The sequence below is a fragment of the Microcebus murinus genome, chromosome 8 (genome assembly GCF_040939455.1).
Source record: "Microcebus murinus isolate Inina chromosome 8, M.murinus_Inina_mat1.0, whole genome shotgun sequence".
NCBI lineage: Eukaryota > Metazoa > Chordata > Mammalia > Primates > Cheirogaleidae > Microcebus > Microcebus murinus.
Window position 1 is genome coordinate 89,870,740 of NC_134111.1, and position 26,422 is coordinate 89,897,161.

The following is a 26,422-nucleotide window of genomic DNA, read 5'->3' on the forward strand; positions in this document are numbered from 1 at the left end:
CACAGACCAGGGATGGGTAGGTGGGATGGAGAGGAACTAGGAGAAATGGGGGTATTCAGGAGAGACAAATATGGTCCAGAGGCAGCAGGGAGTGAGATGCCCAGACAAGAAGGGGCAAGGGGTATAGAAAAGTGGGAACAGCTAACTTGAACCAAGAGGTTCCTGTTGAGAACTCAGGGTCCCCGCCAATCCTCAGCCCAGCACATCCTAGATCTGACTGCCACCCGAAGTCCTGGAAAGCCTCCCATAGTTGTCTTAGCCCAGCAGCTCCCAGGCGCCCCCTCCTGCCCCTCTGACCTCTGCCCCGTTGGCTTTACTCACCCTCTACCAGCAGCCGTGTGTGGGCACTGTCCTGGCCAGCCTGGCAGCAGTAAGCGCCCTGGTCCTCAGGTCGCACGTCATGGATGACCAGGCTGTGGGTGGGGCCGTGGCTGCGCATCTCATACTTGTCTCCTGGGCACAGCTCGACCCCCTCCCGCAACCAGCACACGTGGCCCCCCAAGCGGGACACAGTCACCTCTAGCACCGCCCGGCGGCCCACCAGAACTGTCTTCTCCAGAGGGGGGCGGCGGCACATCTGGAGAGGCAATGCTGGGGATGAGGGGTGGGGGCTTAAGTTAATAGGGACACGCATGGCCTCCTGGAGAGGCGCAGCTTCCCTCCCTGCGGCCTCCACTCCTGGCCTGCCACCGGTCTGTTTTCTGTATCCCCAACCCAAAGTCTCTTCCCCATAAAACGCGCTGCCCTCTATGACTGCCCCAGAAGAGTCCCACAAGGGGAGGGGACGGTAGGGAGGAAGCATTCCTAGGACCAGCCGCAGGAGATGATGTCCCCTTCCCTGTCGCCTTAACCCCAGTTACTTACCCTCCACCTCCAGTAGAGCCAAGGACTGGGCGGGTCCCGCCTGGAAGCGGACTTCACCGGCGTCCTCGGCGCGCAACTCGCTCAGCACCAGAATGTGTTTCTTCCCTGGGGGTGAGGGGGGCGCTAGTGAGGCCGAAGCCGGCTCTGAGGAGGGTTCGGGGATGAGGGTGGGGCCGAAGAAGGCCCCTGGGTCGGTTTGGACGCCTTATATGTGCGCTAGGGTGGGCGGCACCGGGATGCAGAGGGGGAAGAGCAGCGGTCTAGGATTCAGAGCTGGGGGCTGGGGAAAGACTGGGGGGCGGGAGAAGGGCCGGGAGGCGGGGATCGTGGGGCGGGGTCCGTTCGGGCCGGAGGCGGGGCTTATCCTGGTGGGGCGGGGTCTGTCTGAGCCTGGGTCGGGACCGCAAGGGTATAGAGAGCGCGGTGGGAAGGCGGTCAGACCTTCCTGTCGGATGCGAACGCGGCCTCCGGGTCTCAGCGGGCGGCCTCCGAGCTCCCAGCGCCCCGTCGTCTCGGCCTCTGACACGGTGCACTCGAACGTGGCGCCGTCACCTTCGCGGGCCCTCACCGACCGGAGCTCAGAGAGCACAGCCACCGTGCGCTCTGGAGGGCGGAGTCCGGGGAGTGAGGTGGGAGCGGGGCGGGACAGACCACGCTCACTCCTTCCTTTGTAAAAGCCCCGGGGAAAGAACCAGTCCGCAACTCCCGTGTCCGAAGCTGTGCCCTGCCCCGGCATCGCCCCTTACCCACCTCGCACCGTCAGACGCACAGGCCCGGCGCAGGCCGTCCCCACCGCGCAGCTGTAGGTCCCGGCGTCCGAGGGGCTGCAACGCCGCAGCTGAAGAAGGCGGCGTGTGCCGAGGGCCTGGAGCCGAAGCCGAGGGCTGGGGGTGAGCGCGCGCCCGTCCTAGAGGCGGGAGTTGCAGAGCGTCGGGGCGAGCCAGGCTGGGCATAGACGTCCCGGCCCTGGAAGGCGGCGGCGCCCTCTGTTGATACCAAGTGGTCTCTAGGCGCGTTTATGCGGGACGAGCTGTCCCACCCCTTTGGGGCCGCCCCAGGAACTTCTTAGAGAAGATGTCACCCTTTGGAGACGTTGGTGCCACGAAGGAGCACCAGAGGCTCAGGAAGCCCAGGGCCGGATACCGACCACACAGGGCATGGGCGCGGATTCTGGAATTAGGCAAACCTGGACTCAAGCATGGGCTACCTCTTTTGTCTGCCATTGGGCAGGTAACCTCCCACTGAGCGTCAATTTCTTCATAGAGGATAACAAGACCTGCCTCCTAGGCTTGTAAGGATTAAAGGATTAAATGTAATATCAATCTTGGCACACATCCAGTCCATGCCGTATTAGTTGTTTCTGTTTGGGGCATTGTTATTGTTGTTATGCTGAAGTTTTTTGGGCTGGGTTCTGACCTTCTCCCAGGTAACATCAGCCAAGGTTTGGGAAAGCTCGCACTCAAACGTAGCTGTGTCGCCCTCTGTCACCTCTAGGTCCTGCAGCCCCCGCACAATGGTCACTGGGACCTCTGGGAGAGGGAGATGGAGGAGAGTGTAGAGGGAGCAAGGATAAGGGCAGAATGGGGACCCAGCTTGCAAGGACAAGGACACACTTAGGCACAAGCAGTCAATGGTGGACACATCTAGACAAGGTGATCAGTGGAGGCCATTGTGAGGGATGTGCTGAGACAAATCATCCAACAAGGATGCTAAGGATACTGATCAGTGGGGGACATAGAAGGGCCAGAGAATCAATGAGGCAGGAACGGCCAGCTGGGAGTCACACTTTGAGGTGGTTAGTGGGGGACATGTTGGAGGCTAAGGGGGAACTGGAAAACTAGAGCAGAGATGTGAGTGGAGTCACCCACAGGTGGGCATGGTCAGTGAGTCATGCTTGGCTGGAGTGGACAGTAGGAGACACTGGTCAGTGGGGGCACAATGGGTTCAGAGAAGCCTGGGGGGCCCTGGAGCAGGCATGGTCAATGGGGAACATGCCGGGACTTAAAACAAAAATGGGGGACAGTTCAGGCAGAATTGTTAGTGTAATCACCCTTAGGCACAGTCAGTGGGCTGGAGGGACTGGAGTGGTCACTGGACACAGGCAGGCAGAGGGGACCATGGCAGGCAACCTGGTCAGTGTGGTCACCGAGTGGTCGGTGGGGCCACATGCAGGCAGGTAGACAGTAGGGACCACACTGGCACGGGCATGCTCACAGTGGCATGGTCAGTGGTTTGCAGGGCGTGGGCCAGTCAGGGTCTACACGGGCCTGGAGTGGTCAGAGGAACCACACTCAGGCAGTGCAGTCACTGGGGCCACACAGGGCCAAAGGGTCAGGGGAGCCACACTCTTGCGGGGAGGTCAGTAAGGGCCACATTGGGACAAGTATGGTCAGTGGGGGCCACACGTGTAGAGGGGTCAGTAGTCACACCCAGGAGGTCAATAGGGCCACACGGGTCACCAGGCAGGTTGTAGTCTTCGAGGCCACACCTCTCACAGTGAGTCTGGCTGCACAGCGCAGGGAATCCACCGTGAAGGAGATGCAGCCCGCGTCAGCCAGGCCCAGTCCATTCAGTACCAGACGGTGAGTGTGGCCCTCTACGTCAATGTGGCACTTGGGTCCTGGTTGCAGCCGGATTCCACCTCGGGCCCACTCCCCAGTCACACCCTCCTGGGACAGCTCCAGCTGGAAGGTGGCACTGCCCCCCTCACTGACAGTCACATCTTCCAGAGGCCGCAGCACCTTCAGCTGCCTTGCTGGTGGGGGGAGGTGGGAGAGAGGGAGGGTGAGGCCTCTAGCTCAGGCAGAGGCTGCAGGGGCTCACCCACCCCTGGCCCTGCCTGCACTTCCCAACACCCCACTTAAGGCCCTGACAAAAGGCGTTCAGAGCCAGGGTGCAGGAAGAAGGGAGCATAGGCAGCCAGACGTGGTGCGGGTGCCATACTGGGGTCAGGAGAGGAGGACACAGGTGAGTGTGGTTAGGGCATTTTGGAGTCTGAGTGAGGGGTGCTGTGACACCAGAAGTGGCATGGAATTTGGAGTCAGACACACCAGGATTGGAACCCAGCTGTACCACAGAGTTGGTGTGCTGTGTGATCTTTGGCAACTGTTTGACCTCTCTGGGCCTAGTTGTCCCAACTGTACAAAGTAAATAGCATTGGGACATGGGTTTATTGTGACAATGACATGAATGATATAAATTAGGAGAGAATATGTATCACCAATGACAACCCTTCACCAAGCTCTGTGTGGACATTTTTCATGTTATCTCAGCCAATGTGCTCAAACACCCTTGAGGAAGGGTCATTTTTAAGGAGACTTGGCCCAGAGAAGTCAGGTAACTTGCATGTGGTCACCCAGGCAATAGAGGGCTCAAGCTTGGTGTGGGCGGTGTGGGTGCTGTTTGCCAGTCATCCCTGCTCCTTAAATAGGCACGTGTATCCCCGGGGCACATGACTGAAGGATAAGCGCAGCAAGTCTTTCTGGAGTATAATATTTATGTTTATAGCAAAGCCAACTTAGAAATACGAAATGGAATGCAAAATCCGCATGGACTTCTAAGGTAACTAGGAAACATTAGAAAAAGAAAAGGGTTGCTTTGGGCAGGCTGCTGCAGGTTCCTCAGTGGTGAGGGGCACTTTGGTGGAGGGCTGAAGGGCTCCAGGACAGCCAGGAAGGGCTGTGCTGTGAGTGAGTGATGTGTTAGGACAGGACGGGGCACTCACGCCTCACGCTGAGCCTGGCCAGGGTGCGATCGTGGTGGCTCTCACAGCCGTAGGTGCCCTGGTCGGCCAGTATGACACCGTGGATGAAGAGGCGGTGGATGTGGCCATCCTGGGCCATGGACAGGCGAGAGTCTTGGGCCAGGGGCTCCCCACCTCGCACCCAGCGCACGGCCCCCGCTGCACCCACTCGGCCTGTCTCCACCTCGAGGCAAACGTCCTGGCCTTCCTCGGCCCGCACGTCCTGCAACCGCCGCAGGAACAGCAGCTCCGTCTCTGGTGGGGAAGAGGGAGGAGGCTTGGAGCCTGGTGGGGGCTGGGGCTGGCCCCTGTGCCATCCCACCGGGCTGTGCCTAGCAGAAGGGCAAGGCTGCTGGGGCCAGGGCTGGGAGTACGGGAACAGGGAGCAGAGCATTTCTTCTTCATCAGGACCAAACCTCGAACGTGGAGCCGGGCACTTGTGGCTGTGCTTCCAGCCTGTACAGTCACCGTCCCCGAGTCCCCCAGCTGGCAGCTTCGTAAGGTCAGGGTGCGGCTTGAGCCATTCTGGGCCATCTCCAGCTGGGGCCCTGGAGTGACAACGGCCCCATTACGCAGCCAGGTGACATCGGCATCTGGTGGGGAGACTTCACACCGGAATGTGGCATCATCGCCCTCATGGACCGTTAGTGGTGTCAGCTCTGAGACCAGCTTCACTGGCGGCGGCTCTGGAGGGTGGGGCCAGGCAGTGAGCTGGGCTGGGTCTGTCCCCCTCCCTCCTTTCCATCCCCTCCTCAGGGTATGGGCCCTCATTCCCCAGCCATTTACCAAACCTTTCGTGAGGAACTACTGTGTGTCAGCCATAGGGGTGTCTCAAAAGACAAGATGCCAACTCCCTGCCACTCCTTTTGGCCAGCTCTTGTCAGCCCTGGCCTGGCACCCCACCTCTCCGACTCCCTAGTAACAGCAGATCATTTGCCATGGACCCTATTTATAGCATTTACTTGTCATGGCAGGCCTACAAGACCAGCACTGTCCCCTCATTCCAGAGCTGAGGCTCAGAGAGGTGAAGAAACTTGGCCAACGTCACACAACTACTGGGGCTCGGATTCCAGGTTAGAACCTGGTGGGTCGACTCCAGAGCCCCTGGTTTTAAGCACGGGGTGGGCTATGTCTCCTCCTATCTGAGGGTTTCTGGAAGAGGGAGCCCCAAGCCTCATCCATGAAATAGTCACACATGCATTGGGTGGGGCCAGAGGCAGGGAGGCAGGGGTGCAGGGATGGCTGGGCCCTAGAATGGTGGGGGTGGTCCTTGGGGTGCCAGGGCCCAGGGTGTGAGGGGTGCACTGTTACCTTCCACGCTGACGAGGAAGATGCGGCTGTCCTGGGGCGCGTCGCACAGGTACTCCCCAGCGTCCCCGCTCCGCGCCCCCCGCACCCGCAGCACCTGCCTGGCCCCGGCCTGCTCCAGCCGCACCCGCCCCTGGCTCGCCAGTCGCTCCCCGTCCTTGTACCAGCGCACAGGGCCCCCCGGCCCGGAGAGGTGCACCACCAGCTCTAGGTCCCCGCCTGGGGTGCTTCGAACCCTCGTCTGGGCTGCCTCGGGGGCCACCACCCGCACAGGGGGCTCTGTGGGGTCAGAGCTGGGGGTCACTGGGAGGAGAGGCTCGAGGCTATGCGGGGGCAGTGGCGGGCGAGAAGGGGAAAAGGCACTGAGGGAGGTGGGGCAGGGGCTGGACAAGGCATGCTCAAAAAGCGGGGAAACCTATGGGTGTTGGGGTGCTTCTCACAGGCATTCTGTCCGGACTATACTCACCAGCCACCTGGACAGTGAAGCTGACGCTCGGGGCTCCTGGGGCTGCCCCGGACTGGCAGGTGTAGAGGCCTGCGTGGGCGAGGCCTGCAGCCCGGATGCAGAGGACACGGCGCGGGCCCTCGGCGTGGAGCTCCAGGCCCTCTCCCTCCTGCACAGGCCTCCCATCGTGGCTCCAGAACACAGGGGCTCCAGCCCGGGACAGTTCACAGCTCAGCATCACTGGCTCCCCAGGGGCCACACACAGAGGGCTAGGGGCTGCCTCTGGGGCAAGGAACTGCACTGGTGACTCTGGACAGAGAGAGGAGTGTCAGCCCCTGCTTGTCCCTGCCTCCCTGTCCTGGGCTGGCCAGGAGCACTCACCAGCCAGGCTGACGTTAAAGGTGATGGCTTCATCACGGGTCTCACATACATACTCCCCAGCATCCTCAGGCTGGGCATGTGGCAGGGTCAAGGTGCGGACGGGCCCCTCAGCACCCAACTGCAGGGTGTCTGATGCCTCCACCTCCAGCCCATCCTTGTACCAGCGCACCTGGGACCCAGCTGGAGCCACCTCACAGCGCAGTTCCACACGCCCCGGTGTCCCGAACTGCAGATCCAGGCAGCGGGCTGCTGGGTGCACAATCCTCTCTGGTGGGGCTGGTGGGGACAGAGAGAGGGACACACGGGCTTAGCCAGCTGACCTCTCCCTGCCTCACCCACCAGATTCCCAGCCCTCCTCTCTTGCAACACAGCTCTCGGGAATGGTGCCAGGTGCAATCCCTGGGCACCTGTCGCGTGCCAGGCACTGTGCCAAGCACACTGCAGCTCTGTTCTCAGTTACCCTGACCGCCCCCCAGGAGGCGTGCAGCCGTCAGCTGCACTTTACAGACCAGGGCCTGAGGCCTCTTTAGAGGAAATTGACTTGCCCAAGATCACACAAAAAGAGGCAGATCTGGACTCACACCCGGATCCACTTGACCCAGTGCAAACCCCACTCTAAACCCACCCCCACTTCCTGTCCCCTTTCCCTGCTTTGCTTCCTATGCATTTATCACTTCCTGACAAACCATCTGTTTTGCTTATTTTTGTCTGTCCACCCTCACTAGAGTGCAAGCTCCACAAAGGCAGGCGGCTTTGTCTTACTGGTTCACTACTATAACCCCAGCATCTAGAACACTGCAAGCATATAGTAGTTATTCAGTAAGTATTTGTTGAATGAATGAATGGTCATAAATGCTGGGTCCCCTCCCACCAGGCCTCTGGTCACTGTCCCAACCTGATTTGGGCAAGCAGGACTCTCTGATGGCTGAGAATGAGGGGACTAGAGAAGGAGAGGGGGGTGTGGGAGTGAGGAGCAGGGCTAGTTTGGTGCCTCAGTCCCTTGCCTCTCTACCTCCCTGGGGTGCCCCACAGACTGCCCACCTGTGACAGTGACGGTGAAGAAGGCCGAGTCGTCTCCAGCGTCACACACAAATTCGCCCCCATCCTCGGGCAGGGCAGCAGGCAGCACCAGGCGGCAGCGTGGCCCATCCCTCTCCAGCACCAGGGACTCGCTCTCCTCCACCTCGAGCCCGTCCTTGTACCAGCGCACGGGAGCATCCTCCTGGGACAGCTCGCACATCAGCACCACACACTCCAAGGTCACGGCGATCAAGGTCACCTCATCCCGGGGGTATATGATCTGCACCGGGGGCTCTGCAGAGTGGGTGCAACCACAGGTCGTCACAAACTCACCGTCAGCCTCCCTGTCACCCACATGATAGTAAGAGTAAAAAGTATAATTATAATAAGCAATAACAGGTCCACAATCTGTTCTCTGAAATCCCTGGGGCCAGAGGTGTTACATGATCTGGAATGCTTTGGATTCCAGAAAGATGCATTTATCATACAGCATACGCCTCCCTCAGCCCCCATCATCGGTCACAGTGACACTTCTGTCAATAACATGTTACAGGCCAGGCACGGTGGCTCATGCCTGTAATCCTGGCATTCTGGGAGGCCGAGGCGGGCGTGATTGCTCAAGGTCAGGAGTTCGAAACCAGCCTGAGCACGAGCAAGACCCCGTCTCTACTATAAATAGAAATAAATTAATTGGCCTACTAATATATATAGAAAAAAAATTAGCCAGGCATGGTGGTGCATGCTTGTAGTCCTGGCTACTCAGGAGGCTGAGGCAGCAGGATCGCTTGAGCCCAGGAGTTTGAGGTTGTCGTGAGCTAGGCTGATGCCACTGCACTCACTCTAGCCTGGGCAACAAAGTGAGACTCTGTCTCAAAAATAAATAAATAAATAAATAACATGTTACATTCACCCTAAGCAGGATAAAGAGTAGAAACAGCTACTCAGTGGTCAAGCTCAGGTTTAACTGAAATGACTTTGACTATCAAACTTGTAAAAAAAACTTTTGAGAGTTTTTTGAATTTCAGAATTGTGGATAAAGGAGGGTGGATCTATAATAGCAGACACTTATCACTGCTTCCCAAGGTTCCAGCAGGCAGACCTACGCACTAGACTTAGTGACCCTCACAGCAATCCTACGAGGTGGGTATTGCGTTATCCCCCATTTTCCAGGTGAGAGAACCGGGGAGTGATTAACTTCCTTAAGGTCACAGCTGGCTACATCTACTCCAGGGCAAGAGGAAGAAATGCCATCTGTTAAAGGGAGGCTCAGACTCCGCAGGCAGTGGTGGGAATTCCAAGCCAAGGTTTGCAGGGACTCAGTAATGCTTTCTGCATCTGTGCATGACAGTTGCCAACACCTGAGAGTTCCCCAGAGATGCTAAATGCTGGTTCTGGGAGCTCATCTCCAAGCGCCGGTCACTGCTCCACAGAAAGGAAGACACGTCAATATTGGCGGTGACCAGTGCCTTTAGCCCAGGCCTGCCCACACACCCATGCTGGGGTGAGCCCCTGGAATCTTCCAAGTTTCCAGGGGACTTTTGTGCTCCTTTAGCGTTTGGCCCCCTTGTGGCTGGGCCGAGGAACTGCTAGCTTCCCGGTTTTGTAGGGGGTGCGTGGGCAGACGCGCCCACAAGCTCGCACCCAGCCGGCCACCTCCATGGGGACACCTGCCATGGGACCACATAACCCACCTCCCCAGATGGGCTTGCTCTAAGAGGCTGGAGGATGCAGGCTGGTTTTCTGGGGCCCAGTAAGGCCAGGAGATTGCAGGGTGCAGTTGCCCAAATATTGGCGGAGGGGATGGAGTAGTGGGTGAGCACAGGGTGCAGCGATGGTGGCTTGGGTGCCTGCATGGCCTTGGGACCTCAGCCTGTCATCAGACTTGATTCACTCCAGCCTGGAGGAGAGGTGGTGTTTGTATGAACTTCCCTGTGAAGAGTCTGGTATAGTCTGGAATCTGCGGCTGTGGCCAGGACTGGGGGTGGGAGAGGGTGAAGGTAACTCGCTGCAAGACAGAACACATGCAGAAGGCCTCTTTGGCATTGTGGCTTATGTGTGCCAGGCTGTACTACCTGGGGTGCAGGGAGTGGGGAGCAGCTCAGCCTAGGCTGGGGCAGGGAAGGGGAGGGGATGACAGGCCTGTGCCAGCAGTAGGATGAGCACTCCAGTGCAGACATCGGGGTTCTTCTGTGCCACCCAGAGCTGCCTAGGTGGCCCTATGACCCCTGACCCCACCACACACACTGAGATTGGCTCCATGAGCCCTAGCCCCTGTCACTTCTGTAGTCGTCCTGAGCTTTCCCCCAACCCCCACCTTGAACATCCCCTTCCAACCTCCTGGCCACACCCCAGCCCACTCAGCTCGGCTCCTGTATCAGCATTGAAGGAACTTCCTGCTCAGCCCCACCAGGACAGCAGCCCCCAGCCTGAGGCTCTCTATGGTGGCCCTAACAACCCACACTGAGACCTTGTGCACTCTAGGAAGGAAGGACCATGTTTGTCTGCGTGCTGCTGGCTCTTGTGTGTGGAATGGTGGCTTTCTCCGAGGCCCTCCCCGATCCACCTGCTCTGCTCTCCTGAGCCCTCTGCCCTCACAGCACTTATCACCAGGTGTCACTGTACATTTATTTGCACGTTTATTGGTTTAACACAGGGGTCGCAAACTCAAATGCCCACAGGGGACAGGTCAGTTAGCAGTGGCTGAAGGGTTGGGTGAGGCAAAAAGGAATGGCAGGGAGGCTCGAGGAGGAATGTGGGCCCCGGTTACGGGGCGCTGCTACTCAGTGCCAGCTGTTCGTCGCCATGGGGGGAAGCGTGACCACAGCCGCCGGGTCTTCGGCTTTTTCAAGAGGACGCATAACTCCGGATTGTTATTTGAACTGTCCTGACTTTGGTAAGACTCTGCAGGCCAAACAAAGCACATGTGTGGGCTGCGTGGGGCCCGGGGACTGCCCGTTTGCGACCCCTGGTTAACAGCTGCCTCCCCGGCTAGACTGGCAGCTGAGAACAGGGACTGTCTGCGTTACTCTCCAGTGACGCCCACTGCCTGGCCCATAGAGAGGGCTCAGTAAATGAGCTGGTGGCACATGGCCAGCCCTGGCCCTGGGCATCAAGGAGGCGCCCTGGGCTCTTCCTGCCAGGAACCCTGGCACATGCACCCACAGCCCACACCGCCCTCTCCCCAGTGTGCCAGCAGGGGAAGTGTGGACAGCTCCCCCAGGGCTGGGGGCTGTTCTCTGGTGATCCTAAAGAGTTGGGGTGGACCCACACCTGTGACAGTGACAGTGAAGGAGGCCGACTCATCATCGATTTCACACAAGTACTCGCCGGAGTCCTCGAGCTGGACAGCGGGCAGCACTAGGCGGCGGACGGTTTCTTCCTTCTGCAGGAGAAGCGCAGGGCTCTCCACCACCTCCTCACCGTCCTTGGTCCAGCGCACCTCGGCCCACGGCCGGCACAGCTCGCAGGTCAGCACCACGCGCTCCAGGCGCACGGCTGCCACATACACCTTGCCGCTGGGGTACACGATCCACGAGGACACGTCTGGAGGACAGGGACAGGCACCGCTGGGCATGAGGGGCTGGGCCTGGTGTGCCCTGCTGCCCCCCCTAATCCAGGCCCTGTCCCTACTCACGGAAGCTAGGCTATGTGCTAAAGAAGAGGGGCCTCTTTCAGACTGTGGCTCACAACAGCTTAGGCAGGTACAGCTAGAGACACACGATTCCCTGAACATAGCCGTCATGGCCAATGAGACCCACAGTCACCAAAGCACATCAGGAATTGCAGTCTGTGCTGTACAGCACACGGGGACCATGGTGACAGCCGCAGCTATACAAACACTCCACATTCTCTGGGTTGGGACAGGGATAGTATGAAGAGTAGAACTGGGAGAGGAGGGTTGGGTCCCCACATGCAGCTGGGGTCTCCTGCAGGCCTCTGAGATCTTCTGGTCCCTCTCATGCCTGGGACCACCTGCCCTAGACCCTGCCCTGCAACAAATTTGCATTCTCGAAGTTCCCCCTGGCAGGGGTCTTTAGGAGAATGGAGAAGGCAGGGCTTCCCTGGGGCCAGGTGTAGCCATGACCAGTGTGCTCATGGCAACACATTTCCTGAGTCTGGATACAGCTTGCATGGAGGAGCAAGAGAGGAGGTCCGATCAGCTAGGGTAGGGGCAGCAGTGGCTGGGAACAGTGACCCAGGAGTGAAAGTGTGACAGCTGCTCCAGTTGTCCTGTCCCACCGTGACCCGCCTGGCCCCCCACCTGTGATGGTGACGGTGAAGTAGGCACGCTCCTCTCCAGCGACGCACTGGAACTCGCCCCCATCTGAGGGCTGGGCGGCAGGCAGCACCAGGCGGTGATGGGGCCCTTCACTTTCCAGCACCATGAGGTCACTCTCCTCCACCTCCTGCCCGTCCTTGTACCAGCACACTGGGGCATCCTCTCGGTCCACCTCACACGTCAGCATGACGCACTCAGAGGTGATGGCATGAACAAACACATGCTCCTGGGGGTCCACGATGTGCACTGGGGGATCTGGGTGGGGAGCAGAGGTGGGGTCACACAGACACCCCCCTACACAGTACACAAGTCCAAACTGGCGGTGTGGCCAGGAGACAACAGTCTCCACAGCACACTGGAGGAGGGCTAAGGCCACACTGTGTAGGAGCCCAGGGGTGATGACATGGCATACTGAGGGCATGGCAGATCATGTGGCACCTGAGTGCTCCTCCATGAGTCTCCAGAGGGTCACAGGTGGCTGGGTGGGGACATGGAGAGAAAGAGGCTCAGAGAATTGGCACAGTGGCAGCCAGTTTGTCCAGGCTGAAGGGTGTTGACTATCGCAAGCCACGTGATATCCATGCTTGCTACTTCTACTGCAAGAAGCCCCCAGAATGGGCAGGAGGTGGAGAATGACCTAACAAATGGCAACAGTGGGACAGCCGCTCTCTACATGTAGTGAGTTCCCTGCCACCAGGTGAATTCAGGCAGGACCACAGGACCTCCTGGCAATGGTGGTGAAAATAGGACTTCCACTCAAAGTGAGAAGATGAGTGGGCTCCATGGCTCCCAGCCTTCCCTCCCAGAGAGTTGGCACTTGGTTAGTGAGGATCCCAAGGCTCCACATGAAGATTCTGGCGTGGACAGTCCAGGGGACCTGGGCATATGCCTTTGTAACAAGCTCCAAGGTGGTCCCAAAGACTTTGACCACCTGGAGCAGCTGGAGAAGCACAGGCCTAGGTGTGACTCCAAGCTGTGGTGTTTGCTGGCTGTGTGACAATGAGTGGGAGGTCATATAACCTCTTAGAGCCTCAGTTTCCTCATCTGTGAACTGGAGATATATTGCCCCTCACCTAGTTGTAAAGATGAAATGAAAGTGTATATTGAATGTACTTAGCCTAGTATTTGACTCAGAGTAGCTGCCCAGGCAATGTCAGCTCTTGTATCTCCCCCTTAATTGCATTTTGTTCCCCACCCAACCCAGCAGAGGGTATGTGGAGAGCAAGCATGCTAGAAGGTTTCGGTGCACAAGAGGTTAAGGAGCAAGTGCAGCAAGTGACCTGAAACACATCCCCGGGCTCACTAGGGTCTCAGCAGGCAGACTGGGGGATAGGGCTTGCATGGCCCCCAGAAACAGCCTCCACTAGAAAAGCCCAGGCTAGCATGGTTCCTGACCTCGGATGGTGACATCGAAGACGGCCGAGACCCCTTCCGTTCTGCACTCAAACTCGCCGCTGTCCTGCAGTTTGGCCTCAGGCAGGATCAGGCGGTGTTTGCGCCCATCCACCTTTACCACCAGTGACTCGCTTTCCTCCACCTTCTGCCCATCCTTGTACCAGGTGGCTGGGAAGTCTGCCCGTGAGAGCTCACAGGTCAGCACCACCCTCTCCCAGGTCGTGAAGGTCAATGACACCTTGTCCTGGGGGCTCAGGATGTGCACTGGGCTCTCTGCATGGGGAGAAGCACAGATAAGCACCCCTCTCCCCAGTGCATGTGCTCCGTGTAGCGGTGGATACGTGGTTTGGGCTGACACGCCAACTCTTAAGAGCAGTGGTTTTGCTGTGCATAAGAATTCCTAGGGAGCCTGCTAAAAATGCAGAATTCTTAGACCCTCCCAGCATGCAGGCCCCCAGGGTGATTCTGATATAGGGACTCTCATCACATTTTGGGAATGCTGCTCTGGTTGCCCCCTGCCTGTGGTGCAGGAAGCTATCACCTCTAGGCCCTGTGCTTGGGCGCCAATGGATCCCGTGATTGGCCTTACAGACTCCAGCAATGGTGAGATGACAAATGCATGTTCCTTGAACTTCCAGCTTCGCATCCCCAATCGTCCCCCTGAGGTAAGCCTCATTCCCTCTCCTTCCCTGTTTTAGCAGGTGGCATAGTAGGATTTGAAGCCAGACTGCCTGGGTTCATAATCGGCACCACCACTCATTAGCTTTGTGACTTTGGCCAAATCACTTAACCTCTCTGTGCCTCATTTCCCTATCTAGAAAATGGGGATTACAAAGCAACCTATCTTACAGGGCTATTGAGAGGACTGTGATAATCTATGTAAAGTGATTAGGACTGCCAGGCACAGGAAGTTGCTATGACAACAGCAGCTATTAGATAATACTGCAGGTGGGCTGTCTGGGACTAGTGGCCAGAGTCTGTGTTTCTCAAATGAAATACAAATATGACAGAATTCTGTAAGCCACAGTGCACTCCAAGGAATTGAGGTACGATGCTGACAAGATAACAGGGGGTGCCCTGCCTGTTCACAGGGGTTGAACTCTGTCTTCTGGACCTGAGCCCTCAATGTGAACCCATCTCAGATGGATGCTCCTTACTTTCCTGGCCCACATGTGAGAAATGGGAACAGCGTCAGACTTTGGTCTCTTGACCCTAACTGCCCACCCAGGTCCCTACCAGCACCAACCTTGGATGGTGAGGGCGGCTGAGTCCTGCACACCAGGGCAGCTGAAGCCCACTAGGGCCCCACTGTCCTCGTGCTTGACTGCTTGCAAGATCAGTCTGTGCTGTAGGCCCTTCTGCTCCACACGGTACCGCAGGGCCCCAGGGGCCACCTGGCCCTCTGGCTCATTACTCTTGAGCTCTTCCCCATTAAGGAACCAGGTGCCCTGGATGATGGTGGAGAGATCGAGGGAGAAGACGGCATCTTCCCCGTCGTATACCTGCACATCCTCCAGACCTGCCACCAGGCGAGCTGTGGGCACTGAGGCAGGGACAGAGTGTAGCCATCAGAATGAGAAGGGGCGGCAGAGGGCAGAGGCAGGCGGGTGGAAGGTGTATGAGAGGACAGGCACTGAGGGCCCAGGAAGGGAGATGGGGTGATGGGGGACAGGACTTAGGGTGTGGCCACCAATGGGCAGGGTCCAGCAGGACCGACTCACCGAGGTGAGCAGAACCGTGGAACACAACGTGGGGACTGCGGCCGTGTTCGCTGACGGTGCAGACGCGGAAGCGGTAGTCACCCTCACAGGGCACACAGTCCCCCGGCACCTCCACGGCTCCGGCCTTCTCGATGCTGAAGCACTGGATCCAGTCTTCAGAGCCCACCTCCTGCCGCTCCAGCCGGTAGATGAAAGGGGTCTCGGGAGCTGGCTCGGGAGGCTTCCAAGTCAAAAGCACCGTGTTCTTGTGGCCCTTGAACATCTCTACCAACACGGGGGGTCCCGGGGGACTGTGCTTGACGCCTGAGACCAAGGCAGGGAATATGTTTCCAGCCTTGCTCAGGCCTCCATAGCCCTTCCACCTCAAATCCACTTCACCAACTCGGCTCTGGCATCTGGTCACCCTCCCGCCCAGCCCTCCTGCCCGAAGGCCTTCCTGCCCTCACATTTGACTCTAAGCAGGGTGGTGGTACGGGAGTTGCCCAGGCTAAAGGTGACCTCTCCAGCATCTTCTCGGGTGACTCCTGGAAGGACCAGGGCATGCATGTGGCCGGAGCTGCTCTGGCAGGTGGCTGGCAGCTCCTCGCCATCGCGGCTCCAGTGCCCCTCGACGCCAGCCTCTTGTGTCTCCACCAGCAGCACTGCGTTCTCTCCCTCCAGGACATCGAGCTTGCGCGGCAGCCGCTTCAGGATGGGCCCTGAGAGGTGGACAGGAACCCCTCAGCCCGGACTCTGCGCACCTGCCTCAGCCTCAGCCTCGGCCTCCTCCCCACTGGCCAGCCGACCTTTGACCGTCACGTTGGCCACGGTGCGCACCCGGCTCCGCATCTCGCACAGGTAGACGCCGTCATCGTCGGCCTTCAGCCTGTGGATGATGAGGCGCCGGACGGCGCCCTCTTCAATCTGCTCGTACTTGTGGCAGGGCAGCAGCCGTTGGTCCTCGCGGAACCAGGCCGTTGGGATGCGGGAGTTGGGTACTTTACACTCCAGCACAGCAATCCCATGCTCCCTGCCCTCCACATCCTGCAGGGGCCTCGTGAACCGGAGGCGGGGCTCTGCAGAGAGGGGAGAGACAAGAGAAGGCTCTGGAGAGGAGCCAGACTGGGAGGACTCCTAAACACACCTTAGCTTAGGCTGGTGCTCTCTGCCTAGGGCCAGCAGAAAGGGAAGTCAAAAAGCCTAAATTCTCATCTAGCCCTGCATTTACTGACTACATCACCTTGAACAAGTCCATTTGAGTATTGCTGGGCCTCAGTTTCCTTACTTGTAAAATGGGGAAAGGGAGGAAAGAGGATGGACCAGAACAGTGATTTCCAAACTATACCTTGGGGTCCCTCAGAGGCACCCCATATAATCTACAAGGGTCTGAGTTGAATTGAATGTATTTTAGCCCTTTTCAAAACTGTATTTCAAATAAAAAAGAGAGAAAACAATGTTGGAAACAACCAGAGGGTTAACTTGGGTTGCTGGAATGCAAGCTTTTTGTGTAGCTCTGCTGAGCTCCTCTCGCCTGCCTGCTGGGCTTTTCTTCCCAATGGGGCTCCAGGTCAGCGGTGGCCTGGACAGGTTGTGCACATCGAACTGTACCAGTGAGGTCGGCTCTGGAGCCCAGGTGCTACATGCTTGATTTTGTGCCAGGCAGGACTCAGGAGAAATTGCCAACTCTTTTTTTCTCCGAGGGAAAAGTTGGGTAATAATTAGTGAAGGTGTAATCCCTCGGGCTGTGATGAAACCCTATTATGGAGTTTTAACTTCTAGTGTGAGTTTGGGATTTTTTTTTCCTTTGAATTTTCTGTTTATGAGTAATATATGCATTTATTAGATATTGCTGGTGATTAAACTTTGAAATATAGATTTTCTCTCCTTCGCCTTCCTCTTCTTTCAAATCTAGGGAGTAGCTTAATAAAACAATAGTCAAAAATTGCAGGACATTTGTCCTCCTCAAGTCTACCTTTCCAGCGAACCAGTTGTACCTCAAGCTAATGTTTGCAGCGGGGCCTTCACCACAGGGTTCAAAGACTAGACCTGCTATGAATGCAGCCTCCACTACAAATGTGTGTATTCAATAAAACAGGTCCCTGTTCTCACTGATTAGCTTTGTAAGTATGTTATCAGTTTAGACTCAGCAATTTACATGCACAAAATCTGTCTCATATATTGGGGCTCCAGATGTGTATGCAGTTGAGGAAGTTGGGTTAAAATATCAATAAAGTTGAAAACCACTGGCGAAGAGTTCTAGGGCCCTCAAGAGTTCTAGGGCCACTGTTTGGTGGTTTTCCACCATCTCCCTCAAAATCACTTGGGGAGTTTGCTAAGAAGTTCCCAGTACCTTGGAGGCCTACTATATCCGAATCCCTGGGGGGGTGGGAGGCAGCAGGAAATGGCATTTTAATATTCCTGCACACCCTCCCCACCGCCAGTCCTCTGGGCAGCGCTGGGCGCCTGGGCCGCTGGGGTACCTTTGACATGCAGCTGCACTGCGCTCAGCGTCTGTCCCGCCGAGTTGCGCGCTGCGCACACGTAGAGCCCGCGGTCCTTGGCCTGGCAGTAGAGCACCTTGAGCACAAAGCCGCCGTCGCGGTCTCGGTACATGAGGCGGCGGCGGTCGGAGAGCAGCGGGCGGCCCTCCCAGTGCCATTCGATCTCCGGCTCGGGCTTGCCCATCACGTAGCAGCGGAACTTGGCGTGCTTGCCCTCGTTCACCCAGAAGGTCTTGGGCGCGCACTTGAGCGGCTCTACCACGGGCGCCGGGGCCTCCTCGGGGTCCTCAGGCGGGCTCTCGGGGGGCTGGTGCACCTGGAGCAGCGCGCCGGCCTGCGCGTGGCCGTGCGCGTTGCGGGCGTGGCACACGTAGACGCCCGAGTCGGGCAGCCGCGCCGCCAGGATGCGCAGCGCCAGGCTCACGCCTGGGCCACCCTCGGCGCGGCCTGGCTCGAGTGTGAAGTGGCTGCTGTCCCACACTTCGTCCAGGGCCATCCCGTCCTTCTCCCAGTACAGCGTGGGCTCGGGGAGGCCCCCCACCTGGCACGTCAGCACCACCTCCGCCCCCCGCTGCACCCACTGGGACCGCGGCCCGGTCAGGAACACTGGGGCGCCCTCCCCGGCCCCCGGCGGCGGCGGCAGCGGGCGCTCGGCGGGCTGGGGCTCTGGCTCAGGGGGCGGCGGCTCCAGCACGGTGACGGCGGCCGCCGCGTAGGCCTCGCCCGCCGCGTTGCGGGCGCGGCAGACGTAGACCCCCGCATCGGTGGGCAGCGCGCCGCTCAGCAGCAGGCCGTGCTCGGCGCCGTCCGCGGGGAAGCTCAGGCGCTCCGAGGCCGCCAGCTGCTGCCCGCCCTTCTCCCACACGACAGTGGGCGGCGGCTCCCCCAAGACCACGCACTTGAGCTCGGCCTCGGCGCCACTTACCACCCGCACAGGCCGCGGGAAGCGCAGGAAGCACGGGGGGCTCCCCTGATCCCCCGAGCCCGCCTTCATCGCGGCGGCCGCGCACGGCCCGCAGCGGCGCGGGGGAAGGGCGGACGGCGGGCGAGCCTAGGCCGAGAGCGGCGGCGAGAGCCCTGGAGGCGGGGCGCGTCGGGGACGGGGCGCGGGGACCCGCGGAGCTCTCCCCTGCCGCCCGCTCCCGCTCGCCTTCTTACCCTCGGCCCGAACCGCAGCTCTGCGGTGGCGGCGGCGGTTTCCGGGCCGGAGCCTAGAGCTCAGGGGGCAGTCCTTCCTGTCTGCCTTTGCAGTGAGGGGCCCCGCAGCCTCCTCCGCCCGCCCGTGGCCTGGCTTCCTGCTCCTGGGAGCCTCTCTTCCCAGCCCCCTCCCACAGCCTGGGCCTCTTTCCCCTCCTCCCTCCCACCTCCAGCCGCCAGGTCCCCTACCGCCCGCCAGGCTTGGGCCTGAGTGGCAGAGGCGCCTGCAGCTGCCAATCCCAAAAATATTCTCTGATGACACAGCTGGAGGACAAGAGCCCAGACTGGCTCCCCGGGCTAAGTATAGAGCAGGCAGGACCACCTGCCCCCCGTCCTAGCCCCAGTTCTATCCCCAGCCCAGCCCTTCCCCTCATGGCTGCCCCAGCAGCTGCTTGATTGAAAGGGGCCCCAGAAGGTCTGAGGGGCTGGTGCACTGTGTCTCCCTGACAAATGACACTTTCAGGGGCTGGCCGACCCAGCTCCCAGGCTCCTGTCCCACCTAAAGTCACCTCTGTGTGGGGTACTGGGATGTGAGACTCACACACTGTGTGCGTGTGCACGTGTGTGTAGGGGGAGGGGGTCGTATGTTTGTATGTGTAGGTCAGGTCATTTGGGGTGAAAACCCTCCTCAACCCCCTCCCCCGCATTCCTGGCGGGAGTGGGAGATAAGGCTCAGGGCCACAGACATCTGCGTCAGAGATAGGAGGTCTCAATGCCATGGGCAGGGGCAAGCCAGACTGTGGGGCGTGGGAAGGCCTGGGGAAGACGGGTGAGAAGGGTAGAAGAGGGCGGGTGTGGGATGGGGAGGGAAGAGTGGGGAGGTCCTGGGCAGACCCTCACCGAAGGGGCACAGGGCAGGGTGTGGCTTCCCCGCTGGCAGGGCCAGGTGAGCTATGGTGCCCCAGCTGCCCCTGTTGCTGCTCTTGCTGCTGGCCCCACAGGGCAGGCCCGGCTGCCACGAGCCAGAGCTGGACCGGGAGCTAGTCCTGGCCAAGGTGAGGGCCCTGTTCCTGGATGCCTTGGGGCCCCCGGCAGTGACCGGGGAAGGTGGGGATCCTGGAGTCAGGCGTCTACCCCGAAGACATGCCCTAGGGGGCTTCATTCGAAGGGGCTCTGAGCCTAAGGAGGAGGATGTTTCCCAGGCCATCCTTTTCCCAGCCACAGGTAATGAGGGTGGGGAACCGGCAGGGTGACTTTGAGAAGCAGCATGGTACAGCGTGGGCTCGGGAGCCAGGTACACTGGGTTTGAATCCCGGCCCTGCCACTCAGTAGCTTTGCAGCAAGAGACCAGTTACTAAACCTCCCTGAGCCTCTGTCTCCTCATCTGTAACATCTGCCTCTCAGGATTAAGTGAGGCGGCGAACCTAGAGTTCGTGGCCCATAGGAGGCATTTGGGAGGTATGCGTCTGGGAGACCAAGGGTCTCTAGAGACAGGTGTCTGTGATTCGGCCCCTTCCTGCCATCTTTCCTCTTGTCTTTGCCTCTGCTCCCTACCCCAAACCCTGTTTCTTTAGCCCCAAGTAGCTGAGACTTGAGAAGATAACAGAAGTGCAGGAAAAAGATGAGCTGGGAAACTCTCCCAGGAAACCAACCTACCTTCTCTGGAGTTCCTTATGTATGTTCCCTCGTTCCACTCTTAGAACAAATAAAGCTGTCTTCTGGGTGGTCTTGCTTGTCATCTGGCCCACCTTTCTCCTAGAGAGGACCCCTGCCTCCCTCGTTTCGGCCTCCGTGCAGCACAGTGAGTAGAAAGTATGGCTTTGGGATCAGGCAGAAACCTAGCCTGGCCGCTTACTTGCTGAATGTCACTTCACCTCTCTAAGCCTCAGTTTCGTTATCTGGAAAATGGATCACTTGTGACTTTACAATGAGAGAAGCCAAGTAATGGTATAGCCCCCATTGCCAGTGGGGGCTATTGACTCATGCTGGTCCATGATTATTTAGTATAGTCTATTCGTATGTCAGGGTAAGGATGCCAGCCACACTGCTCTCTATTCTGAGTTGCATCCCTCTTCCTTCTCTTCCTCCTCCTCCTCCTCCTTTTCCTTCTCCCTTTTCCCCTCCTCTTTACTTTTTAATTTGGTGTTAACCTGTCTTTTTAAAATGGAATTATTTTAAATAATTTATTATACAATGTTCCTGACATGCTAAAAGATATAAAGAATAATATAATAAACACCGATGTACACACCATCCAAGATACCCTTTCACATTATTTGATGAACGAACATTTAAGTCTAACAGTTCTCGGTGTTGTTGAAGGTAGAGAGTGACAGGGCCTCTTACACATTGCTAATGGGAATATTAATTGGTAAAACCACTTCAGAGAGAATTGGCAATGTCTTATATTTTTTAAAGCCCTTAAAAGATGAAATTAAAAAATGTGGAGCTTGTGGAAGTTCCCCCCAAGACTGGGGAGCGTCCCTGTCTGGGAGGGCACTCAGCAGAGTGCTTGGCCAATCACCAGCACTTTCGAATGGCAGCCACATCCCTCCTGGTGCGGAGGGTCCCAGGTCCTGCTAGTAGGGCTGCCCTCTTCCTTCCCTTCTGTCTCCTGCAGGTGCCAGCTGTGAGGACGAGCCAGGTGCTGGAAAGCTTGCCCGGGAAGATGAGGAGGGACTCTTCACATATGTGTTCCGGCCATCCCAGCACACACGCAGCCGCCAGGTGACTTCGGCCCAGCTGTGGTTCCATACAGGGCTGGATAGACAGAGCACAGCTGCAGCCTCCAATAGCTCTGGGCCTCTGTTAGGCCTTCTGGCCCTGTCATCTGGGGGGCCCATAGCTGTGCCCACGTCCTTGGGCCAGGCCCCCGCTCGCTGGGCCGTGCTGCACTTGGCTGCCTCTGCCCTCCCTCTGCTCACCCACCCTATGCTGGTGCTACTGCTGCGCTGTCCTCTCTGTTCCTGCTCAGCTCGGCCTGAGGCCACGCCCTTCCTGGTGGCCCATACGAAGGCCAGACCACCCAGCGGAGGGGAGAGAGCCCGGCGCTCAACTCCCCCGATGCCCTTGCCTTGGTCTCCTGCCGCTCTGCGCCTGCTGCAGAGGCCTCCGGAGGAACTGGCTGCCCACGCCAACTGCCACAGAGCGGCACTCAACATTTCCTTCCAGGAGTTGGGCTGGGATCGGTGGATCGTGCACCCTCCCAGTTTCATCTTCCACTACTGTCACGGTGGCTGTGGGCTGCCCACCCCACCAGACTTGCCCCTGCCCGTCTCTGGGGCTCCCCCTACCCCTGTCCAGCCCCTTTCCTTGGTGCCAGGGGCCCAGCCCTGCTGTGCTGCTCTCCCAGGGACCATGAGGCCCCTCCGCGTCCGCACCACCTCAGATGGAGGTTACTCTTTCAAGTATGAGACAGTGCCCAACCTTCTCACGCAGCACTGTGCTTGTATCTAGGGGGTCCTACTTCCTTATCCCATGGCTGGTGACTGAGCCTGCACCATCATCAGCTGGGAGGAAGAGCAGAGCTTGGAAAATAGATGGTTCCCACTCCCCCTCCTTCCACTTTTCTGCCTAAGGGCTCCCCTCCCCGTCTCACCCCTGTCCCATGGGTAACATGTGACAATAAAGAACACAGTGCATATGACTTGGCATGCATTCTTGGACTTCTCTGATACGGTCTTGGGGAGGTCTGGGCCCTGGGAGCATGGCATTGTGGGATCTCAGGTCACTCAGCTACATTTGACCTTGGATATCTGGGGTCAAAAGCTGTAATTGGATGTGTGTCTGTCAGGACTCTGCAACACTGGGAAATGACACAGATGTGCTCCAAGCTCCCCAGACAGCCACTCTGGAGACAGAACCGGCCCTCCTGCGGGCGGAACCTGACATGTCGCTCAGGCTGCCTGCCCTGCACACCTAAAGGAGACTGTGCACTCACAGTGTCTACATCCAAGGCAGCCGGAAGCCCTCTCCCCTGCCATTCTCTGCTCTAGCTGGTGGACATTAGCCCAAGGTTGAATAATTTGTACCCTGGCTAGAGATTTTGGCTTTTGGAGTTCCACTGAGAGAATCGTTTGGAGCTGGTCAGATCTTGAGATCTCTTGGGAAGTAAGGGAAAGATGTATGACTTGGTAGGATCAGAAAGAAGTCGATGAGGACAGAGAGCTGGTGCTGTGTTAAGGTCAGATCACCAGGATGAAGACATGACAATTTCAATTTGCCAAGGGTCCTGGGGCTTCTTTGAATCTGTCACTGTCTCTTCATGCAAACTCTGTGAGGCCTCACTGTACTGGGATTCCGGTTTCTGAAATCCCTTGATTCCCCCTGTATATCTTTACATAACCCCTTAACTCAGTGCTTAAGGTTGTCGGGACAGTGGACAGAGCCTACTGCCAGAAAGAAATGCGCTCATTTGTGAGTCTGTATGTGCAGGGCATGGTTGAAAATAGTCCTTTCTTTTTTCATTGCGTTTCCTGTCAGTCCATTCTGCCTTCAGAATTGGGCATTGGGAAGTCCCCTTCTCTGGCCCTCCTTCCAGGTTTTTTCACTCTCCTCATTATCCCCCGGGTCTCCTCATCCTTCTGTCCCACCCCAGGCTCCCGGCTTTCTGCAGATTTCTTCCAGCTAGTCTCCAACGGTGGGGGGGAGGGGGCTGGAATGTTCAAGTCCATCAAACCAAACTTGAGAGCACTTTCTGATATTGACTGCACAACTCCACTGTGTATTTATCCTCACAGAGTCTCTGACTTGTCAAAGACACCCTTCTACCAGCCCAGCCCGATGGGTGGGTGCGTACATGCCTGCCCCAGCATCCTGTCACACTTACGCTAAGGCCCTTCACCCCAACTTGAGCTAACCTGAATGAGCCACTGTTCCCTGCAGCATAGCAGCCCTTTGGAGCCCACGTACAGGCTCCTGCACAAGCCCCAGACTGTTGACACTGAGTCCCCTAGGAGGCTCCCGCTGCTCTGGAGAGGAAACCTGTCTGTTCACAGTCTTTGCCTCCACCTTCTTCTACATCAGACATTGGAGCCACTCTGCGCTCAGGGGTCGGCAGGTCCCTACTCAGGGTGTAGACTGGGGAGAGGGCTGCTTGGGCTTGGCCGGTGGTGTCTGTATTCTACCTGTCCCTGTCTGGCTTCCCTGTCCAAATAGTGAGGCCTTTCCCAGGGATCTTCAATTGTCCTAGTAGGCTTAACTCCTCATTCTTCCTGTTGGGGCTCCCTAAGGACCCTGTGTTAGCTAGATGCTCCCTGTCTCTGGGATGTGGTTGAGCTCTGAGTGCTGGGGACAGTCTACTGAGAGGCACAGGATTCTCCATGAGGCCAGTTAGCAGATTGGTGTTGCAAGTAAAAAGTTTTCACATGTCTGAGACAAAATGAGAAAAGTGAATATGAATCTTTCACAAAGCCAAACATCCATTTTTAAAGGACTGTCCTTTATTCTGAAGCTATTATCCTTTCTGCTTGTGTATATGTGTGTGTTTGTGAGAAAGCGTTATTTCTTTCATGATGTTATGAAGATGATAGAAAGCAATGAGTTTTTGTTTGTTTTTAAGGTTTTACTTAACAAAATTAAAACCTGGCAATTCTAGTTTGAACCCTAAGATTTTTCTTTGGAATTTTGCTGCTCTGTGAAATCTGAGAAATCCCAAAGTCTAAGAGTCACTGGGCTGGGCCTCCCTTTCCAGGGTCTCCAAGACCTCAGATTCTGCTCATGTAGCCAGTCAGAAAGAATATCCACCCCTCCCTAAGAGGGGCCCGCCAGTGGCCACAGACATCTTTTTGTCCTTGATCCTCATCATCAGACCAACCCAATAGCAAGGGACTTCAGAGGTGCTCCCTGTTCCCTGTGCTAACCATCGGGGACATTCTGTAAATGCTCTTAATTTGGAGTCAGTTGAAACAGAAAACTGAACTCAAACTGGCTTAGACCAAAACAACTTTTTAAAAATCCACTAACACTGGCTCATTGGCTCATGACAAATCCACGGGCACAGCTGGATTAGGTGTGGTTCAGTTTTAGGCTCAAAAGATGTCACTAGGACCCATCTATAGGCTCTACTCCCCACATCCATGGTGGCCCTGGGCAGCTCAGGCTCCCATTGCCACACAGCTTGGTCCAGCAGGAGGGAGTTCATTTACAAAATCCCAGGACAAGTCTTTTTTTTTTTTTTTTTTTGAGACAGAGTCTCACTTGTTGCCCAGGCTAGAGTGAGTGCCATGGCATCAGCCTAGCTCACAGCAACCTCAAACTCCTGGGCTCAAGCAATCCTCCTGCCTCAGCCTCCCGAGTAGCTGGGACTACAGGCATGCGCCACCATGCCTGGCTAATTTTTTCTATATATATTAGTTGGCCAATTAATTTCTATTTATAGTAGAGACGAGGTCTCGCTCTTGCTCAGGGTGGTTTTGAACTCCTGACCTCGAGCAATCCGCCCGTCTCACCCTCCCAGAGAGCTAGGATTACAGGCGTGAGCCACCGTGCCCGGCCTGCAGGACAAGTCTTGATGGCCTGATTGGACTGATTAAGGTCACATGCTCCTCCAGGAAAGGTGGCCTGAGTTAACGCCTTAGCCCAGGTCCTATGTCCTACGCCTAGAGCCTGGAGCGAACGCCTAAATCACAAGGGCTAAAGGTGTAAAAGGGTGGTATCCCCAAAGCAGGGAGAGTTAACACAAAGAGGCAGGGTAGATGCTGAGAAGCAAGCACAGTTGGTTCTTCCTCCTAATTATCTCTCAAATCAAGCCCTTCTCTTTCCCTACATAGATGCTATTTTGCAGTTCTTGATTGGGCAATTCAGCAGCCTTCTTAACCAGTCACTCCCTGGCCTTCCATCCATTCTCCACATGGCTGCCAAGGGATCCTTCCGATGTGATCATGTTACTTAGGGTGGGTTAAAAAATTGCCTACACAAAGTTCAAGCTCCTCTGTCTGGTCTAAAAGTGCTAGACAATTGACTAAACCTGTTCTAGCAGCCTGATCTACCCATTTCTCCTTTATTCTCCCCACTCAACCATACACACCCAAAGCCTCTTGACACAAATTCTGGTCATTCCTCAAGTACAGGCAGGCCCCCGGCTATGGCCCAGATACATTCCTTTTATTTTAAGACAAGGTCTCTCTCTGTTGCCTGGGCTAGAGTGCCGTAGCATCAGCCTAGCTCACAGAAACCTCAAACTCCTGGGCTTAAGCAATCCTTCTGCCTTAGCCTCCCAAGTAGCTGGGACTACAGGCATGGGCCACCATTCCTAGCTAATTTTTTTTTTCTATATATTTGTAGTAGTCCAGCTAATGTCTATTTTTTTTTTTTTTTTTTTTAGTAGAGACGGGGTCTCACTCTTGCTCAGGCTGGTCTCTAACTCCTGACCTCAGGCAATCCGCCCGCCTCAGCCTCCCAGAGTGCTAGGATTACAGGTGTGAGCCACCATGCCTGGCCCCTAGATACATTCCTAAGAACGTCTGTAGGTCTGATTTGTATGTAACTCGGATCCCTGATGAACAGTACAATAATAATAATATAATGGCTTATATGTGCTAATAATAATACAGTGTAACACCGTAATAATAATAATACCCCTGTTCCGTAATAATAAAAGAAACTATTGTGCTCTTTCTTTTGATGCAAACAAACAACATAAAAACAAAC

The 26,422-nt window shown here is 56.9% G+C and overlaps 2 protein-coding genes across 3 annotated transcripts; one reads left to right on the forward strand and one right to left on the reverse strand.

The window, feature by feature from the left end:
* Positions 1 to 313: 313 nt before the first annotated feature.
* On the reverse strand, positions 314 to 18,965 carry OBSL1 (obscurin like cytoskeletal adaptor 1). 2 transcript variants are annotated; one of them, XM_012740127.2, is made up of 20 exons: positions 17,615 to 18,965; positions 15,941 to 16,210; positions 15,602 to 15,853; positions 15,156 to 15,458; positions 14,681 to 14,977; positions 13,435 to 13,707; positions 12,022 to 12,294; positions 11,031 to 11,303; positions 7,782 to 8,054; positions 6,741 to 7,016; positions 6,381 to 6,668; positions 5,918 to 6,193; positions 5,023 to 5,292; positions 4,589 to 4,861; positions 3,353 to 3,619; positions 2,281 to 2,393; positions 1,615 to 1,771; positions 1,306 to 1,467; positions 865 to 969; positions 314 to 591 (listed from the first exon to the last, which is right to left on the reverse strand). In XM_012740127.2, the coding sequence occupies exons 1-20, from the start codon at positions 18,627 to 18,629 to the stop codon at positions 314 to 316; spliced, it is 5,694 nt and encodes a 1,897-aa protein (XP_012595581.2). In that variant the 5' UTR covers positions 18,630 to 18,965. The 2 variants fall into 2 exon arrangements, with proteins under 2 accessions (XP_012595581.2, XP_012595586.2); XM_012740132.2 differs by lacking the exons at positions 314 to 591; positions 865 to 969; positions 1,306 to 1,467; ... (7 more) ...; positions 6,741 to 7,016; positions 7,782 to 8,054 and adding an exon at positions 10,380 to 10,661 and having other exon boundaries at positions 17,615 to 18,958.
* Positions 18,966 to 19,663: 698 nt separating this feature from the next.
* On the forward strand, positions 19,664 to 22,418 carry INHA (inhibin subunit alpha). Its single transcript, XM_012740145.3, has 2 exons — positions 19,664 to 19,996; positions 21,393 to 22,418. Exons 1-2 carry the CDS (start codon positions 19,726 to 19,728, stop codon positions 22,226 to 22,228), a joined length of 1,107 nt encoding a protein of 368 aa, XP_012595599.1. The 5' UTR covers positions 19,664 to 19,725; the 3' UTR covers positions 22,229 to 22,418.
* The last annotated feature ends 4,004 nt before the right edge of the window (positions 22,419 to 26,422 follow it).

What these genes read in the sequence shown, in the direction of transcription:
- OBSL1 (XM_012740127.2), bottom strand. Translation starts at nt 18,629, where the DNA reads ATGAAGGCGGGCTCGGGGGATCAGGGGAGCCCCCCGTGCTTCCTGCGC. An exon ending in CCACGGTTCTGCTCACCTCG is followed by an intron (nt 14,978 to 15,155) that starts GTGAGTCGGTCC and finishes TCCCTGCCTCAG; the next exon opens with TGCCCACAGCTCGCCTGGTG. An exon ending in TGTGCGTCTGACGGTGCGAG is followed by an intron (nt 1,468 to 1,614) that starts GTGGGTAAGGGG and finishes TCCGCCCTCCAG; the next exon opens with AGCGCACGGTGGCTGTGCTC.
- INHA (XM_012740145.3), top strand. Translation starts at nt 19,726, where the DNA reads ATGGTGCCCCAGCTGCCCCTGTTGCTGCTCTTGCTGCTGGCCCCACAG. An exon ending in CATCCTTTTCCCAGCCACAG is followed by an intron (nt 19,997 to 21,392) that starts GTAATGAGGGTG and finishes TGTCTCCTGCAG; the next exon opens with GTGCCAGCTGTGAGGACGAG.